General features: G+C 27.5%; 3 protein-coding genes across 6 annotated transcripts in view; 2 read left to right on the forward strand and 1 right to left on the reverse strand.

Annotated features, from left to right (window-relative positions):
- LOC129912078 (cilia- and flagella-associated protein 298) overlaps positions 1-17,883 on the reverse strand; it is a 55,181-nt gene that overhangs the window by 12,327 nt on the left and 24,971 nt on the right. The gene's annotated exons all lie outside the window — the stretch shown is intronic.
- Positions 6-8,423, forward strand: LOC129912074 (uncharacterized). 2 transcript variants are annotated; one of them, XM_055990181.1, is made up of 3 exons: positions 6-2,419; positions 2,622-2,658; positions 7,342-8,423. In XM_055990181.1, exon 1 carries the CDS (start codon positions 1,060-1,062, stop codon positions 2,407-2,409), a length of 1,350 nt encoding a protein of 449 aa, XP_055846156.1. In that variant the 5' UTR covers positions 6-1,059; the 3' UTR covers positions 2,410-2,419; positions 2,622-2,658; positions 7,342-8,423. The 2 variants fall into 2 exon arrangements, with proteins under 2 accessions (XP_055846156.1, XP_055846155.1); XM_055990180.1 differs by lacking the exon at positions 2,622-2,658 and having other exon boundaries at positions 8-2,419.
- On the forward strand, positions 8,510-16,486 carry LOC129912077 (protein tipE). 3 transcript variants are annotated; one of them, XM_055990184.1, is made up of 5 exons: positions 8,510-8,720; positions 8,789-8,984; positions 11,704-11,877; positions 11,956-12,186; positions 16,270-16,486. In XM_055990184.1, the coding sequence occupies exons 1-5, from the start codon at positions 8,537-8,539 to the stop codon at positions 16,313-16,315; spliced, it is 831 nt and encodes a 276-aa protein (XP_055846159.1). In that variant the 5' UTR covers positions 8,510-8,536; the 3' UTR covers positions 16,316-16,486. The 3 variants fall into 3 exon arrangements, with proteins under 3 accessions (XP_055846159.1, XP_055846160.1, XP_055846161.1); XM_055990185.1 differs by lacking the exon at positions 16,270-16,486 and adding an exon at positions 15,863-16,076; XM_055990186.1 differs by lacking the exon at positions 16,270-16,486 and adding an exon at positions 12,355-12,492.

Raw genomic sequence — 17,883 nt, forward strand, 5'->3', positions numbered from 1 at the left:
AAAAAAGAAAAAAGTCCAAAAAGAGAGCGAAACTTTTATTGATTCAATGCGCGCGCACTGCTTTGATTTTCTGCAGGGATATCATTTTTAATTCTCGGGGATACTATTTGAAAAGTTAGAAATCTTTTAGCATACCGCATCAGAGCAATAGAGTGTCCTTAAATATTTTGTTTGCCCAATACAAGAATTTATTCGCAAAACTAAAAAAAAACTAAAGTTAAACAAAATAATAAACAAAAATATTTAATTTTATTTAAAAACAAAAATAATGGAAAAGAATATAATTTTAATTCAAACTTAACTCCATTATAATGTGTGTGGTTTTGCAAATTTTAATTTGAACAGAAAAAAAAAGGATAACACATCCTTTTTGAAAGGATTCTTCCTCCTTCCGCATATAATTTTTTTTTTTTACCTATTTAAAACGTTTTCGCGAACAAAGATTGTGATTTCCATATCGATTGTGTGCTGAGAAAAAATTTCAATGTAGTCCTTGATTTATAATAATATCCTTTTATCAGAATCCTGTATTCTTAATTTTTGCAAATGCATATAAAAACCATTGTGTCTTTAATTTAACAAAAAACTTAAAAACTCAATAAGAATGGAAAATAATAATTTTTATAAATTAAAGTGATTGATTCAGCAAATTGTGATACATATACATCCCCACACACACATACACACTCACATATAAATTACATACAACACTATTCGTTGCATAACCTAGAAAAAAAAATAAAATTTACATGAATCATAAAGCGTAGTATACATTGTTACAAAAAAAAAAAAAAACAGAAGAAAAAATGTTTCTCCACCGGAAAGATTCCTAAAAAATAAACCACGGCCGTCCTATAGTGAATTTTTGTAAAATTAGAAGAAAAAAAAATTCAAACCAAAAAAACTTTTTTTTTTAATCAATTCAGCACATTGTAAGCAGTTATTCAGCAGCTTTCAAACTCACACCATTTAACAACAACAAACTGAAGAATTGATTTCGAAGGACAACGAGTGTGTGCCTGGTGCGTGTGTGTGTGTGTGTGTGTAGGCTAAGCGGATATGGGTAAGAAAAAGGTACCCAGCGAGGATCTAATTGTCCCACCGCAGGACAATCGCATATGTGGCACAATATGCATTTGCCAAATGACTTTGGTCCTAAGCTCTGTCGCATTGGTCTATTTGACTGTTGCCATTTATATGCCATCGACAAGAGCTTTCAAGAGCGGAATTGACACCACCCCGGTCATGTGCACAACAACACGTGCTGTCAACAAGGACAACTGTGAATGGGGCTCGTGCGGAGAATGGTGTTTGAGTAAAACATCTGGCGCCTGCATTCAGATTTATGTCAATTTGCGAAACAATGGCACCAATTTAACATTTCAAAATTGCACCAATTCAGCAAATAAAACTTGCTATGGCATCGATCAGGAGCGTGCTGACAAGGCGCGTTGCATTAATGATGAATGTAAAAATTTGACTGGAACATTCAATTGTACAGCTGGACAGTGCCTCAATATAACTGATGCCTTTGAATGTGTGTTCAAGAATAGTGACCAACCGTTGAAGTGTTCAGGACGTAGGGGCAAAATCAATTGCATGGATATAAGTGGATTGTTTTCGTGTATTCGTGGGACATGTCGGAAAATACGGACCCCGTACAATTGTGATCGGAGGTGTGTTGATATTCCAACTAGAAACAAAAATGTGGTGATATTAAGTGGAGATAAGGTGTACCTGTCGCAGTGTCAGAATGCGATAAATTCCGAAACGGAAGAGGAAGTGTGGAACGAATCGGCGGATAACGTAGTAATGGCATCGTGTTACTTTATCAAAAACACCTCGGACAAAGTTGAAGCGGTGGATTGTATAAATGGCTCGGTGCTAGAGAATAATATGCTGACGGATTTGACGAATTTCACATATCTCAGCTATTTGCATGTGGCTGTGTCGTCGCCGATTGCTGAGATTGCCCCACCCGACGTTGATTTGACTATATCGAACGAGTCTCGTTTGATGATTAATTTGGAGGGCTGTGTGAATACCCTACAGGATGAATGCCGTGATTTCTTGAAGGATTTCGGTCGTGATGGTAGCGATCATAATGCTCGAGCCCGTTTCCCATGCTTTTATGCCCCAACCAAGAAGGAAATCGTTGTGGCACGTTTCGATTTGGAAGTGACGTATCAACAGTTTGTCATTGCCTCGACTGTACCCACCGTATTATTTGTGGTTTCGTGCATTATTTTGATTCTATGTCAAAAAACTGTCTATGTTGGGGATGATGCGAAAATGCGGTTCAAAGGATGTGTCGATACGGATACGATTTTGGCCAAGAATAATATGGGTTCGCAAAGCAATTTGGGTGATACTGGCGGAGGAGGAGGCGATGAGGTTATGGCACTATGAGATCCGTCACGTAAGGGTTAAATTTATTTTTTTTCTCATTTTTTTTTGTATTGTTTTCATTTAGTAAGCTAAAATTAATTAATTTTACACAAAAAAAAAAAATAAGATAAACATTTGCTATAGAGGTGCTAATATATGTTTTGTTTCATAAAAAAAAAAAAATAATTTATTCTCAAAAAAAAGTCTATCTATCTTATTCTATCTGCTTTCAGTTGGAGCGGAATTTCATTGAAAAAAAAGTTGTATTGAGTTGAGTGTGTCATCGGGATAAACCTAACATAATCATGTGCTTTGTATCTAAAAAAAATAATCGAAATCGAGAGAAAAAAAAATAATAAAAATATAATATAAAAACATGTATCTATTACTCGTAATTCTATTTTTAAAGTAGAAAAAAAAAAATGTCAGTAGGACAATGGGAATTTTTTCTATCTGTGTGTGTGTGTGTGTGTTTTAGATACAAATACATATAAATAATGTAATTATTTTTTGTAAAATTTATATTGTAGTCTGCCATTCATTTGTGATATTAGAATTTGATTTCTCTTTTGGGAATTTTTTTTTTTATAAGGATCTCTATAGAGTTCATAAGATTATAACCAAGTTTTGTTGTTAGTCATAAATTCAGTTAAATATAGGTTATGAAGAAAGTATTGACACATTGTTTTTTTTTTTTTGTCGTGTGTTGGTAGTATTTTTTTTTCATAGCGTGACTGCGGTGAATTCATGCGGATAAAAAAAAATATAATGTATACCAATGGTATACAAAAATGATGGAGATATCACAAGTTGGTGGGTAATGGTGGATTTATGGATTACTTTAATGTTTAGTTGTTTTTTTTTTTTTTTTATTTTATTTGTTGGGTATGGCAAAAGTGGCAGAGAGTTCATAGATTTTTTTTCTGTAGGTAGGTACATTAAAAAAGTACATTGAGGGAAGTTGCATGACAGAGAACTTTCAAAGTAGCAATACTGATTTGTATATAGTCGTTGAATTAAACATTTAAATGTCAGCCAATGAAGTATTGTTGGCCTTTTGGAAAAAGTTTTGCTTTAAAGGTTGTATGGGAAAGGAAATATGATTTATTAAATCGTACGGCAAGGATACTAAATTTATGTTTACTTATCTTGAGACGTTGGTACCTACTAATGAAAAATTGTGGACATGAAAGTTTTTCGAAGTGTCTCAAGGAATCCGCATTAAACCTGGCGTACTTAAAGATTTAGTCAGGAGAGCTAATGGTTCAATGTACCCAACCTTGATTTGGTTGTTAAAATCTCATTTCAAGCTGTAAATATTAATTGAGAATTTTTAATGGAGAAAGAATAAAATCGACAAAATCCTTATTTTGAACAGTTTTGGCCCTTAGCAAAGTACTGTTTTTTAAATATATTTCAAAGCTGAAGTTTTTATAGTTTGATTGTAGCCAGTTTCTTATTACTAACTATAAACAACGATTTTGCTAGAATACAAGTACATATTGTACTTAAAGAATATTTTTTAGTTACATTATTTGTTGGCATTACATTTTCTAAACCGAAAGTTGCATGAACGATGAACTTGTTCAATTGTAATAGGTATTGTAAAAGGTTAAATTTCAAAAAGGATGTTTTCTTATAACATTATCATAGAGTTAAAGAGATGTGCATTATCAAAATTTTTAAAGGTTAAGTTCAGTCCAACAAATTTCTATCGTGCAAAGATGATAATGAAAATCGATTTTATAGTTAACAAACAGAATTTAAGATTCGAAAAAAATTGATAAATTAAAAGAAAAAAAAAATAGGTAGATATGTAGGTATAGGTACTTTGAAAACTTTTTAATTCTTTAGTGAGAATTATGCAAAGTAAAGCCAATTTTTGTCACGAAAACGCTGCACATAGGAGTATTCTGGTCGAAAAGCTGGACAAAAGTCGATTTTCTAAAAATCAAAATTCTGAATTAAATTTTTTACAAAGCGGATGGTAAATATACATAGGCTCATATGATGCACTTCTTTTTTTTTTGCGGTAAAGTGTGTGGTGTGACAAAACAAGTTCAAAGTCAGCTGTTTATTTTCTGGATTTATTTTTTAATTTGTGGTGATTTGGTGAGTGTTGTTAGGAGATTGATTGTGAGCGAGTGTGCTTTCAAACATAAAATTTTCAAATCAAAAATACAATTGCAGGTATTAAAAAATAATTAAAGAGTAGTTGTGGAAATATTAAATGTTTTTTGTTCAATTAAATGACAGTAGGAAAAGAGTCTGCCACATATAGATATTTTTATTCCTTTTTTTTAAAGTCTAATTGTTTTGTTATAGTATACCCTACTATTCTCCTTCGATACATAGATTTATGATAACTTTGACTATTCTTTTAATTTAATATCAAAAATTTGGGTGCGAATTTTTGCGATTAACAAAATAATTTGCGAATGAAATTTTCACTTTTAGTAAAAATCACTCATACGCCCTACGTGTTTTTCTTCCTGGTTGTTGACATTTTCCAGAAATTTTTTTATTGAACTTAGTGCATTTGGATTCACTTAGCCTAAAAATCACAATGGTTCCTTTCTAGAAGCTCTATTATTTTAGATATTAATATTTTTCACATTTTGGGTGTATGAAATTTCATACTATTTTTTTTTTTAGTTTTTCTTATCACAAGCGTTTTTAAATTTTTCAAATTTATTTACATAAAACCGCCTTTCCTTGCATAAATAATAGTTTCTAGCAATAATAAATGGTTTGACTTAAAAAAATAATTTTGTCCAGGTTTTTGATCGAAATACTCCTATGTGCGCTGTAATCCGATTTTTAAGCTCTTTTTGAATCGATGTTTACAGTTTCAAATCGTTCTAAAGAATTTATCGCAACTCATTTTTACTGGAAGAAAAAATTTGAAGTAAGTTTGTATTGTTGAACTGGTGTCAAATTTTAGTTCTATAGACTTCAAAGTCTCATAAACAAATTGGAAAAAATAAGAAGAGGAGAAAAGCTTCAAACACCATAATTTGAAACATTTTTTTTACTCTTGTTTGTTTCTTTTTTTTCTCAAATAGTTTTTGTTACCAAAAATTGTTGGAAATTTTTCAAATTATTTATTGTGATAGAAAATTTGATTCTTCTGAAAAGTAACCTATTTTTCTTTGAGGGCTTTTAAAATAATATCGTTAAATAAATAAACTTCAACTTGTTCTTGAAGAAAATTAACAAACCATAATTTTTTTACTAAGAGTCGTATAATTTATGTAAGTTGAGGCCTTTGTATTGACGTTGTTTGTACGTTTTATGTATAAGGTTTTAATAGAAATACTATGTGAATATAGTAATCAATAGTGAAGACCGCAGGCCACACAAGCCCCATCAAAAAAATACCCTTAATTGGATTAATTTTGTATGGTATGAGAGTAAGTAGGTAGATATTTTTATAAAACTCATACAGAAAATAATTGCAGGGTCTATACAAAGTAGCGATAACAGAGCCAGTCTTGGAAAACATTTGAAATTTGTGCATTATTACACAACTTTAAGAAGCTATTTTTTAAAAAATTAAATGCATTTTGAAAAAAATATTTTACAGCTTACAGCTTTTGTTTCCTGAATTTATTTTTAACCATTTTATTTAAGAAATAAATAAACAATGAATTTATAAGGCAAAAAAAATCTAACTTGAAGAGAATTGGGCTTGACCCAGTATTATTCTGAACACCTCATATATTACAAAATACAAAAAAAAAATTTTTGAATAGTTAACTTTTGTATAAACAAAATAATAATATTTGTTTAATAAATCCATCAATTATAATTGATCTATGGAAAACTATAAAATACTTAAGAACACTAAGTGGTAAAGGGCTGAGTTTTATAATCTCGTGATCTCCTGTTTTTGTTTGGTAATTTTTACCAATATCTAAAAATACTACTATCCAACAAGAATAAATGTTAAATAGTTATTTATATTTAAATCCCAAAACTGCTATTTCTCTTGCTTTTGCAAACAAACAAAATAAATTTTTTGAAAATGTTGTTTTAATTTTAGCCACCCCGTATTTTTGTTGAAATTTTTAAAAATTGTTTGTTTTATTTTTAAGTAAGCGTTTTTATAGAAAATTTAATTTTCTACTTAAAAAGTTAAGTTCGATCTTAGAATTATGTTTTTGAAATTACTTTATAACTTGTTTATAGAATTTTATTAAGAGTAACCCTTTTCAGAATACAAAAGAGTTTTTTTTATATTTCGATTCATTTCCTTGAAGTTTCTAAACAAATTTAGTAAAGATAAAATAGTGTTTTTTATCGATAGTTTACACCAATATTCCGTTTTTGATATTTGTACCTATAAATTCTGTATGGAGGAATTTTTAGCTTGAATAATATTAGATTTTCAATTCTACGTCATTCATAATAATCATCCCAAATTTACCGCCAAAAAAATAAACTACATATTCAGAATATCTTTATGAAAATGAGCGTACAAAATGGTGAAAAATTGGGTTGAATATTTATATAATATTTTAAAAACATAAAATTCTTGGTGAAAAAATAAATAATTCGAAATTAAAAACACTTTAAAAAGCTCAATCAATGCATTGATATTATTATAAACATAGTGTTATTTCCCCATATTAATATTTAATTGCTAGCTCCATTAATTCATCTTGCTTATCATATAACTATATTAAAATGAAAGCCTCGATACCTCATTTATTGTCAAGTTTACAGTCATTACAACAATATACTCTCCATAAACATTAAATTTGTCAACATTATGCTAGAACTTAACATACTTGTGATCACATTACATTTTTAGCAAAATTTCGTTTAAAAAAATGTCCTAGAAAGGTTTTCTCTTATAGAAACAAATAGTTTTTATAATATAATTCGTTTTTGTTTTTATCATCATAAACAATTTAATTAGTTATTATTATTTTTCTTTCTTTCTTACAGGCATTCCTCTACTTCAAGAAGATAGCCCTGTTCACCAGCCTGGAGTTTTTGCATTACAGTAAACAAATTACTTAATTAATTTGTGCTTAGAAAAAAAAATCTCTTTATGAAAAAAATCTTTTAAATTTTTTTAAATTTAGTTTTAATTTCTCTCACACACACTTTATTCTGTTTGTAAACTCTACACCACCTTTCTGTGTTTTCGTTTTTTTTTTCAAAATACTTTTGTTCTTAATTTCAATACAAAAGTGTAAATAATTGCATATATATATTTCAAAGACAATATTAGTAATAATATTTTTTCTAGTTACAAAAACCAAACAAAAAAAAAATTAATTTCTTAGGTAAAAAAATAAATTTCAATTAAGCCATCAAAACACTTAAGTAAAAGAAAACAAAAAAAGTTATATAACACAAAAAACACTTAAAGCTAAAAACATTTTAAATATTTATTATTAAATTCTTCCAAAAAGTTCATTAAATTAAATATTTTGTTTTTACTCTCAAAGTGTTCATTTTTTAATTCATTAGTTTAGTTTTATTTTTAAAAGAACAATGTAAAAGGCCAATCGTTTTGGAGGGATGCGTGATAAAAATTAACTAAAAAAAAAAATTAAAATAAATAAAAAAAAAAAAAAATTAAAATTTAGAAAATTGTACGATATACGAAATCATAAAATACATATATATGCAGTTCAAACAAAAAACATTGTAAAAAGAAAAGATAAAGCAAAAAAAAAATACAAAAAAAATTTTAAATATTTATCTAATATTTCGGAAAAAAAAATAAAAATAAAACAAAATTATAAAATATAAAAAAAAATATATTATATTTATCAAGCATATTTCGCATAAAATATGACAAAACTATAACAAAAAAAAAATACAGCAGAAGAAAGTAGAAAAAAAAATAATTTTTCTGATAATTTTCAAGTCAATTTAATTTTTAATTAAGTTTTATTTTTATTTTGTAATTATTATTTAATTTTTGTCGGAAACGAAATTCATATCGAAAATATTATATCGCAAAATTGAAATCGCATGTACTAAAGCAAAAAAAAAAAAAAAAAACACAACTAAAATAAAGTAATAGAAAATAAGTATTTTTTGAAGAATAAATTTATTATAAACAAAAATACTATATAAAATAATAATCGTCAATCGAGAAAAATAAAAATTGAAAATTGGAAAAAAAATGAGAAGTATGAGGAGCTCAAGCGGATCAATATCAATACACAGCCCAACGGCATCAACAAACAGTTTGGCTGGCAGTAAAGTCAGTCTCAATAGCAGTCGAACAAAATCAATGCACAATGAAGACGAACAGGAAATTGAAACCTTTTTAGAAAAGGCAAAATTTTACACATCTTTGTGCCTAGGTTTGTATTAGCAATTTTTGGGTATTTGATTTTGATAAAATCGATTTTTTTTTTAAATTTGATTACAGGAACGACAGCAATATTATCGGTTTTTGCATTTTTGTTTTTAATCCCTTTTGTTGTGGACCCAGCAATATCAACAATTATTGCAGATTATGACCCAGTACCTGTAACGTGCATTGTTATCGATCACATTTATGCAGAAGGCATCAAAAATTGCACATGGAGCTCATGTAGGGAAGGATGCACCTCATCAATGATTAAGTAAGCTTTAATATTTTACTATAACTATTACACTAAGAATTGAATTTATTGGAGAGTTTTTTGTTTGTCTTTTTGCTTGCTTTTAAATCAAGAGTAATACCATCTGAATTGCATAAAAATAAAAAAAATTGTTAACTTGGCCTACGACTATTTTTCCTTTTTTTTTGAAAAATTTTGTGACTAACTTAAAAGCGTAAAATTTATGGCCCTTAGTAATAGACCCAAATTTAGCAAAACTCGATTTTAAGAAAAAAATTAATGGTAATAAAACCATACATTAGGGTGCTTCTTATATGGTCGAAAAAATCTTTTTTTTCGATTTTTTAATGGGACACCTCTGCATTATTTTCTACCATATAAGCATAGTATATATTATTTTTTTCCGATTTTAATATTAAAATTTAAGGGTCGCTACCATTCACAAAAGATTTATGTAAGTAAAAAAAAAGATTAATTTCAACAAAATTTTTTTTGTTACAATACAAAGTACGCTTAAGACCTGATTTTTCAGTCTTCTAATAAACAGTCAGTTAACTATCTGTCAGATAAAATCATTGAATTTTTCAATTAAGAAAGATCCCTCAGTTAGCTATTCTACAGAATAACACAAAAAAATGTCAAATTCAAAAATATTCAAAATATTCAAAATTAAGCTTAATTTTTATTCGGCTGCATTTTTATCAAAATTTCTTTCAGAACAGTTAAAGATTTAATATAAAGTACTTAATTCTGATTACAAATTTTCTGAGAAAAAAAAACTTGAGTTGTTTCCGAGAAACTTGTAAGCTAATGAACTTGTAAACTTAATCAAGAACTAAGTTAAGAAATATTTTTCGATGGAAATGTAACTTATTAAAAAATATGGTTCCTAAAAATTTTCATAAACTACAATTCCGTCAGTTTTACATGGCAGTTTAACAGATAGTTAGAATTTTTCTGAGAAGCTCCCAAGTGAGATTTTTTGGAATAAAACAAATCAAATTTCAATTTAATTTGTTTTGGCGAAGTGAAAAATTGCCAAAAAAAATTCCCCGAATAGATCCCAAAGCCAAAAAATTCATTCGCAGTTTCTTTTTCTTTATATTATAAAAAATTTAAAAATAATATAACATTGTTTAAAAATTGTTTTTTGTTATATATAAAAATAAATGTACAAAACAATGTTTTCTAATAATTATGGTTTTTACTTATTAAAGTAGGTTCAACAAAAAAACTCATATTCTATAATCTATATTTTTTGGTTATTTTTTATTGTATTGAAAATTAGGGAATTTTTTTTTTTATAAAAATCGCAATATTTTGCTTGAGAAGTCAAAATGTACCTACAAAAAGTTTCATCTAATACGAATCATTTTTGTCGAAGGTTAAAAAAAAAAATTATGTTTGGCATTTTTTAAACTTAATTTTTTTTAAATTTTGAAAATTGAATTTTTTGTAAATGGTTTTATATTTCTTAAGAGTTGCATACAAATCTATGTTTTACAAGAAATTTAATGGTATAATTACTTTTATTTTCAATATTAGGTAGGTTCTATTGGTCAAGTTTTGAATTCGTAAAAAAAATGAACTCTAGATAACAATTAGACATTACGATGTTAAAGATAGCGAAAAAAGTGAGTCCCTCAGTTCTGTCTGTCTCTATCTTGAGCTACAGCCCAAACCACTACGAATATGAAAAAAAGTTTATTTTTCTCACAAATAGTTGTAGCTATGTTTGTCGTGGATAAATGTTTATATTTTTTTAATTTTTTTTTTTGACATTCAATGTGTAAAGAACGGCTTTTTAAAAAAGTCTGAAAAAATGGTTTTATTTATCGAGCTGCATCTTCGAAATAATAACAGTTAAAAATCTCAAAAAAATCCGAATGATGGCTATAAATATAAGGTTAAAGTCTGTAAGGTTTCGAGTTTTTGGAATAAATAGTTTGGCTGGAATTTAAAACTGATCGGACAAGGTCCCAGATCCCTTGTTATTTCCATAAGAAAGTTCAACCGCTTCGAGGCATGGGTTAGAATTATGCTAGAGGCTTCAAACTTTGGGAATATTTTTATGTATTTATTTCCAACCATATAAGCCATTGTAAGCAAACAATTTTAATTTTTTTTTCAAATAACGACGAAATATACGAAATAAAAGTCATAATTTCATATATTTTGAACTTTAAGTTTGAATAACTTCGGTGGGGTGCACTCCATGAAAAAATGTATTGATATATTTTTGTAGAGCGCTCAATTTACTATTAGAATTATATTTCAGCTAGTTTTTACAAAAATAAGAAAAAAACAATTTCCCATGTTATTTATATGGAAAATAGAAAATCAGAAAAAGACACCTCTAAATATTAATATTAAGAGCTCATCTTTTGAGGGACTTTTTTCTTCATATTTTCGAAAATGTTTAGCTTGTTTTTTATTTGAAAAAGAAAAGTTTTCTCAAAATGACACAGCCTAATATCAAACTGTATTAGGGAATATTCTGATTGACCAGGATATAACAGATTCTTAAAATTGAATTTATTTTGAATAGTCCCCAACAGCAAAAACAATCCTTGTTTTTTTTTATGTTTTCATCTTCTTCTTAGCAAAGAGAGTTCTTTATTTTTAATTTATTATTAGTTTGTAAAGTGTGTTTTGAATCAATGAAAAAGATTATAGGTATTTCTTAATTTTTTTACAACAAAAAAAATTTGAAATAACTTTTCTCCTTTTTACATTTCAGGTGCCATCAATTATACGTGAATTACACACGAATTCCATTTGATGAATGGCAAAAGAATCCCAGAGACTTGGATACAGTTGTTTGGGATGTAAGCTATACAAAGTTTTTAATAAATTCCGAAGGCTGTGGTTACCCCCCAATGACAAATTGTAGTATTTTTGCCAAGCAATATGGGTAATTGTAACAATTTTTTTTTAATTTTCATTTTTAATATATTAAATTTGAACTTTTTTTCCCAAAAATTTGGATTAGTCCTGTGGGAAGACCGTTTGCTTGTTACTACAGCAGAGCCTATCCAGAAGTCGTTATAGGTCGATATTCATGGGAAGATAATCTCAAACATTTGGTTTTATCTCTAATAATACCAAATGTATTATTTGCAATATCAATTGGTGTCTTGAGTTATTGGTATTGTCCGTGTTGTGACAAGGCGTGTAATAAATCATCTAGAGTGTATGCTGAAAAGTTTCCAACTAAAGAAGAGTGAGTTTTAAATTGTTATTGAATTTTTTTTTTTTCAATTTAATTATTATTATTATTATTCTTATATAGAGTTAAATGTTTTTAAACTTACAAGAAAAAAAAAAAGAAAAAATATCTTTAAATCTATATTTTAAAACTTGTTATATATATATTTCTTTAATATGCAAGCTCGTAAAATACCAATGTTATGCCTGATATAACTATGTCGTCACTCTTGTTAAATCCAATGCGCGAGGATCGCAAGATTAATTTTTTCAATAAAAAATAAATCCGTCCAAATAATAAAACAAAAATAAAAAAGAAAAAAATGCATGTTAATTGGTTTTAATTATTTTACAAAATGATTTGTTTTTAATTTTGGAAGTCTATTTTTGTGTGTTTTGAGAAGTAATAGTCATAGATATATTGAAATTAGCAGTTTTTTGGTTGCAAGTATAGCTTCAGCAAGCGGAATTGATAATTATTTGCCTGTCTGATAAATTATTCTTATTGCATGGTTTGAATTTTTGTATTATTCCTTTTATTTTTAACGAAAATAGGTAGTATAAGATCATTTATGTGAGCAATTTTATTGGCAAACATTAAAAAAAAAAAAAAACACATTTAAACAAAATAATATGTCAAAACAGTTGCAAGGTAAAAAGTTTTTGAAACATCAACCTGAAATTAAGTAATATATGTAATTTCTAGTTGAGAAAGGTTTTTAGTTGTGAACCTTTTTTTGAAAATAGGGATTTTTAATAGTTGTCAAGTTCCACTAATCAAAATTGTTCTAAGAAAATTTGTTCTCAACCCCTTTTTCTATGAAAAAAGAGGTTGTCTGTAAAGCTGGTTTACGGACGATGATTTTACGTGATAACGTCGTAAGAAAACAGGTTGTGTGCTTTTAAAATGAGCCATTTGAAGGGTTTATTTATTTCAAACAATCATAATTTATGTTCTCACGCTATTAAATCCATTTTTTTTTAAACAATTTTATACCATCTGAAAGCTTATTGTCTTAGCTAAAAATATATATATATAGATCAAGTCTATGAGACATCTACAAAAAGAGCTAAAATTTTTTAAACTCGATGAAATTGCATCAAAAAAAGCAAAAAAATTATTTTTTTTATGTTCTCATGCTATTAAATGAATTTTTTCCCTAACAACCTATAAAAAATTTTATACCATGTGAAAGCTTATTGTTTCACCTTTCAAATGACGTATCAATCTTATTTTAAAGATGCCTACAAGAGAAGTTAGAATTTTTTAAAGTCAACCATGTGGAATTTGCAGACTGAGATTACGGTACTTCCCACAATGGTGGCTGTTCATGGCGCAACAGATCTCCACTGGTGGTATGATGTTTTTCGCAAGTTTCTTGATTTAACATTGTGTGGCTTTTAGTTAGTCTAGCGTTATGTGTGATATACCAATTGAAAGGTAATTGTATCAGTTGTTTAATCAAATTTCTATCTGCTCTTGGTAAAAAGTTATAACCTGTTGAATTCTAAAATTCTATTTTACCGTTATCTCAAAATTGTGTTTACGAAAATGATTGAAATTTCGCACACATATAGTCGTAGTCATGGTCTATCATTACTCCATATATAATATTCCTCTATCTATTAAAGAAAAAAAGGTAAAAATAAAAAACGATGAAAATCGGTTAAAAACGGCAAAAAAAAAACTGTTTTTTAAAAACTTATTTTTCTCCGTATTCAGTCAAAACTCTTTTAACGATTCCAATTTTTTGCACATGTATGCGCATTTATCAGCCCTACATGTACCATATAACTTGGGATTTTTTAAACGCTCCAAAAAAAAAGCTAATAATCAAAAACTACCAAAAAATACCCCTAAAAAAGTAGGTATTTTTCAAAAATTCATAATTTCGAAAAGCAGAGTGTTGGAAAAAAATCCGTATCAGACGCTTAATTTTTTTTTCCTTCATCTTTCACCTGGCACCTTTAGAATTGTCAAAAAAATTTCCCCTACCCATAATCAACATTTTGGCATACCCACAACACCTGATCAACGTTCAAACAAAACGTTATAGCGGAGTTCCAGAATTTTTTAGAATTTTTTCTTAAATGCAGTTATCCTTAAATCAGTCTCCTCTATCTATAACAAAAAGAACCAACTCTCTATGACCACGCGTTTAGATTTTAGCCCAAATTTCATCTTTCCGTTTTACCCCTGTTTACCCTATTAAATGACGGAATTTTTAAAAATCCTTCATTTGGATTAGGCTTTATATTATTATCTTTCAAATAAGCTTTAGGAGATTTTTGTATCTCTAATAGTTTATTTTTAATTTTGAATTTAATTTTTTTGCCGCACTGCGAAAGTGCGAGAGTGTAACGCTAGAAAATGGCGTCACTTTTTTGTGGTGGCTGCCATGGTTCATCGATTTATAAGACGTTATCACGTCAAAAAAGATTGCGTAAATCTCTGTAAATTTTTTTTTTATTGTTGGAATCTGTGTTAGATTTTTGTTAAATCAACTGCGATTAGAGCTATAAATGTTTCTTAAATACATATGTGTACATCAGAAAACAAGATATTATGTTATTTTTTAATCGATTTTTTTGTTTATAAAATGGCGAATCCATCTATCATCCGATACTAGTTTAACTCTCGTGTAATTAGATCTAATAGTTAGATAAGACCTATTCACACTAACTACCTCAAAAAGTGTGAACACATGTTAAAAAAAAAGAGTAAACTTTTTCATTTCGGGAAATGGGCCAACAGATTTAGTGAAAATGTGCTTAGAATTCGATATTCACTCTAGTAAAACGATTTGTTCTTAAGTGGATCAATAAAATAAAAATATTTAATGAGAATAAAAAAAATCATCTATATTTCCCAGTCAAAATAGAGATTTGAGATCATTATCGTGTGAATTTTTTGCAATAAAGAATACAGAATGGGCCAAAGGACCCCGCACATTTTGTATGGGAAGTGGCCCTCGGTGAAATTGTCTGAAATTTTAGTATGTTGTTCTCTTGAAGCTCCTGATCAACAGCCGATGTGGGCAGAAAGTCGAAAAATGGAAAGTTTTGAAGATAACTGTATTTTTTCCGATGACTATCTCAAACCTTTTATAAGGGATAGTAACGTTCTATTTTGTGTTTTGCGCTAGGTTTTTAGGATCACTGAAACCTAATCCGAGGTCCATTTTGCCCCATTACGTCAGGTTTTCAAGATAACCTTAAAAAATGTCACATGTAGGTATAGACATTTTAGGTTAAAACTCGATCATTGAAATTAAAACTAGCAGATGAAAACAGAAATTTCTGGAAATCGAACAATTTCTATGAAACAATTTGTGTTTAAAGTTTGGAAACGAAAAGTTTTAGCTTCATTTTGATACTAATAGGTTCTGCCTGCGCCACTATTCTAAAATCCCAATAAAAAATTTTATATGGTGCCTACATTTCAATGATAGCTGACGTCTTATAAAAAAAAATAATTATGGAAGTGTAAAATGTAGGTATACATGATATTTCGACGTGAGTTTGATATTTTTTTTTTCTTTTGTTAGTAAAAATGGTTTGAATAAAAAAAAAAAAATAGAAACTACAGGTAGTTTTTTCTCCAAGCCTAACAACTATTTGCCTTGCAACTACAAAATTTAATATAGACTAGTGTATCAATTATTTAAAAAAATTCATTTCATTACTTTCAGCATACCAAAATCAATCAAATTTAGCTAAAAACAATAAATTAGTTACAACAAATTGGTTCACAAAAAATATATATAAAACACCAAACTGGTTTCACAAACGCAACAACAACACCACCATCCACAGTTTATATACACAAAATAACAAAATATGGTCCAAAAATACAAAACAAACAAAAAAAAAAAGAATCATGCTCCCAACTGAATCAAAAAAATATACCCAAATTTCCTTTTATTAGAATTGTTTTTTATTCGTAGATGTGAAGTGCATGACTAGACAAAAGTAAAAAAAAAAAAACAAAGTATTGTTGCATAAATTAGTCTATCAATTAAAAAATCAAAAAAAATCACAGATTTTTTACTCAATGCGACAAAAAAAGAAAATACCATAAATTTCACAATCATTTTAGAAAACTTCTGTGTCGCAGCGATGACGAAGATGATCTGGAGTACTAAAAAAAAATCTAATTTAGAAAAAAATTAATACAAAAAAATAAATTATACAAAACAAAAAAAATATTCTCCATGTGTACCGATTGTAGATAGATTATACAAACATAACAAAAAAAATGATAACAAAAATGCGTTTGCCAAAAAATAAACTGAAGGACAATTTTAAATACTCACTTAATAATTTTAGTTTTTTTGATTTTGTTTTTTGTTACCTACTTTTTTTGTTTTTTTTAATTTTTTTAACAATTTTTGTATTTTGCACATTGTTAAAGTATTGTTATTATCTTCCTACCTTTTTCTAATTCTCAAAAAATGAAATCAATAATTAAAACATAAAACAAAAAAATTAGGCTGAAATGTAATACGTATAAGGATTTATAATAATGGAATATTTTATACCAAATCATTAATTAGTATAAAATTAGTAAAAAAAAATAAAAATTGAAAAAAATTAAACAAAAAAAAAAAAAAAATAAATTAAAATTGGCTTCGATCGTTTTTTCATGTTTATAAAATTTTACATTTGCTTATTTTATTAAAATTATTTACAGTGTGGTGTAAAAGTAAAAAAATAAATTAAAAAATAATTTCAAAATTTTGAAATCGATTGCAAATCAGTTTCAAGTCGGTTGCAAATTGGTTTTAAATCAGCTGCTAGCTGAAATTAACCAATTAAATTGTAGTTTTTACCGACTTCCAAAAAGGAGGAGGTACTCAATTCGTCTGTATTTTTTGTTTTTTTTTTTATGTTTGTTACCTCATAACTTTGGACTGAGTGAACCAATTTTGATAATTCTTTTTGTAATGGAAAGCTGGTGGCTGCAATCGTTCAGTTATATCCATACTATTATGAACTATTAGAAAAATCATAAAACCCAGTTTTGACCCATGGAAGTCGGTTTTGTTTTTAGATAAAAATGATTATTTATGTTAAAAATTTTAAAATCTCTAAAAAATTTAGTTTAATTTGGATTGTAAATTAGTTGCAAATTAGCTACACTGTCAGGTTCGGAACTTTTATTTAAAAGTTTCAAATCATTTTTGTTTGAAAAAAAATATTAAAGAGTTTCATCATAAAACACAAAATCTGCCAACAAAACACATGTTCCGTTACTTTTGAAGCTGAATTACTGATAAAGTTACACTTTCGCCTTGACAATCTTCTTTAGAATTGATTCAAGCCTAACTTGTTTTTATCTGTCATCATAATAGTTATTTAAAGTTTTTTAGTTTTGAAAAAAATTTATTTATACACAAAATCTAAAACTTGTAGTTTAATTTTTCACCACACTGTAATATTAATTTTTTAATATGCTTTGGCTTAAATTTTATTTTTACTTTAAACTATTTATTTATTTTTTCAATAAATACCTTCCCGAAAGTAAAGAAAATAAAAAAAAATATAGAACTATCTATGAATTTTATGTTGTTCCTACCTATTTATCTATTTAAAACCAAATCAACTATTTTCTTAAACCTTTTATCAAAGTGTTATTAAATTTCAATTATAACTTTAAACAAAAAAATAAATGCTAGAAAAAATATTTATCGAAATTAAAAATAAAATAAAA

This window comes from Episyrphus balteatus, chromosome 2, assembly GCF_945859705.1.
Source record: "Episyrphus balteatus chromosome 2, idEpiBalt1.1, whole genome shotgun sequence".
Lineage (NCBI taxonomy): Eukaryota > Metazoa > Arthropoda > Insecta > Diptera > Syrphidae > Episyrphus > Episyrphus balteatus.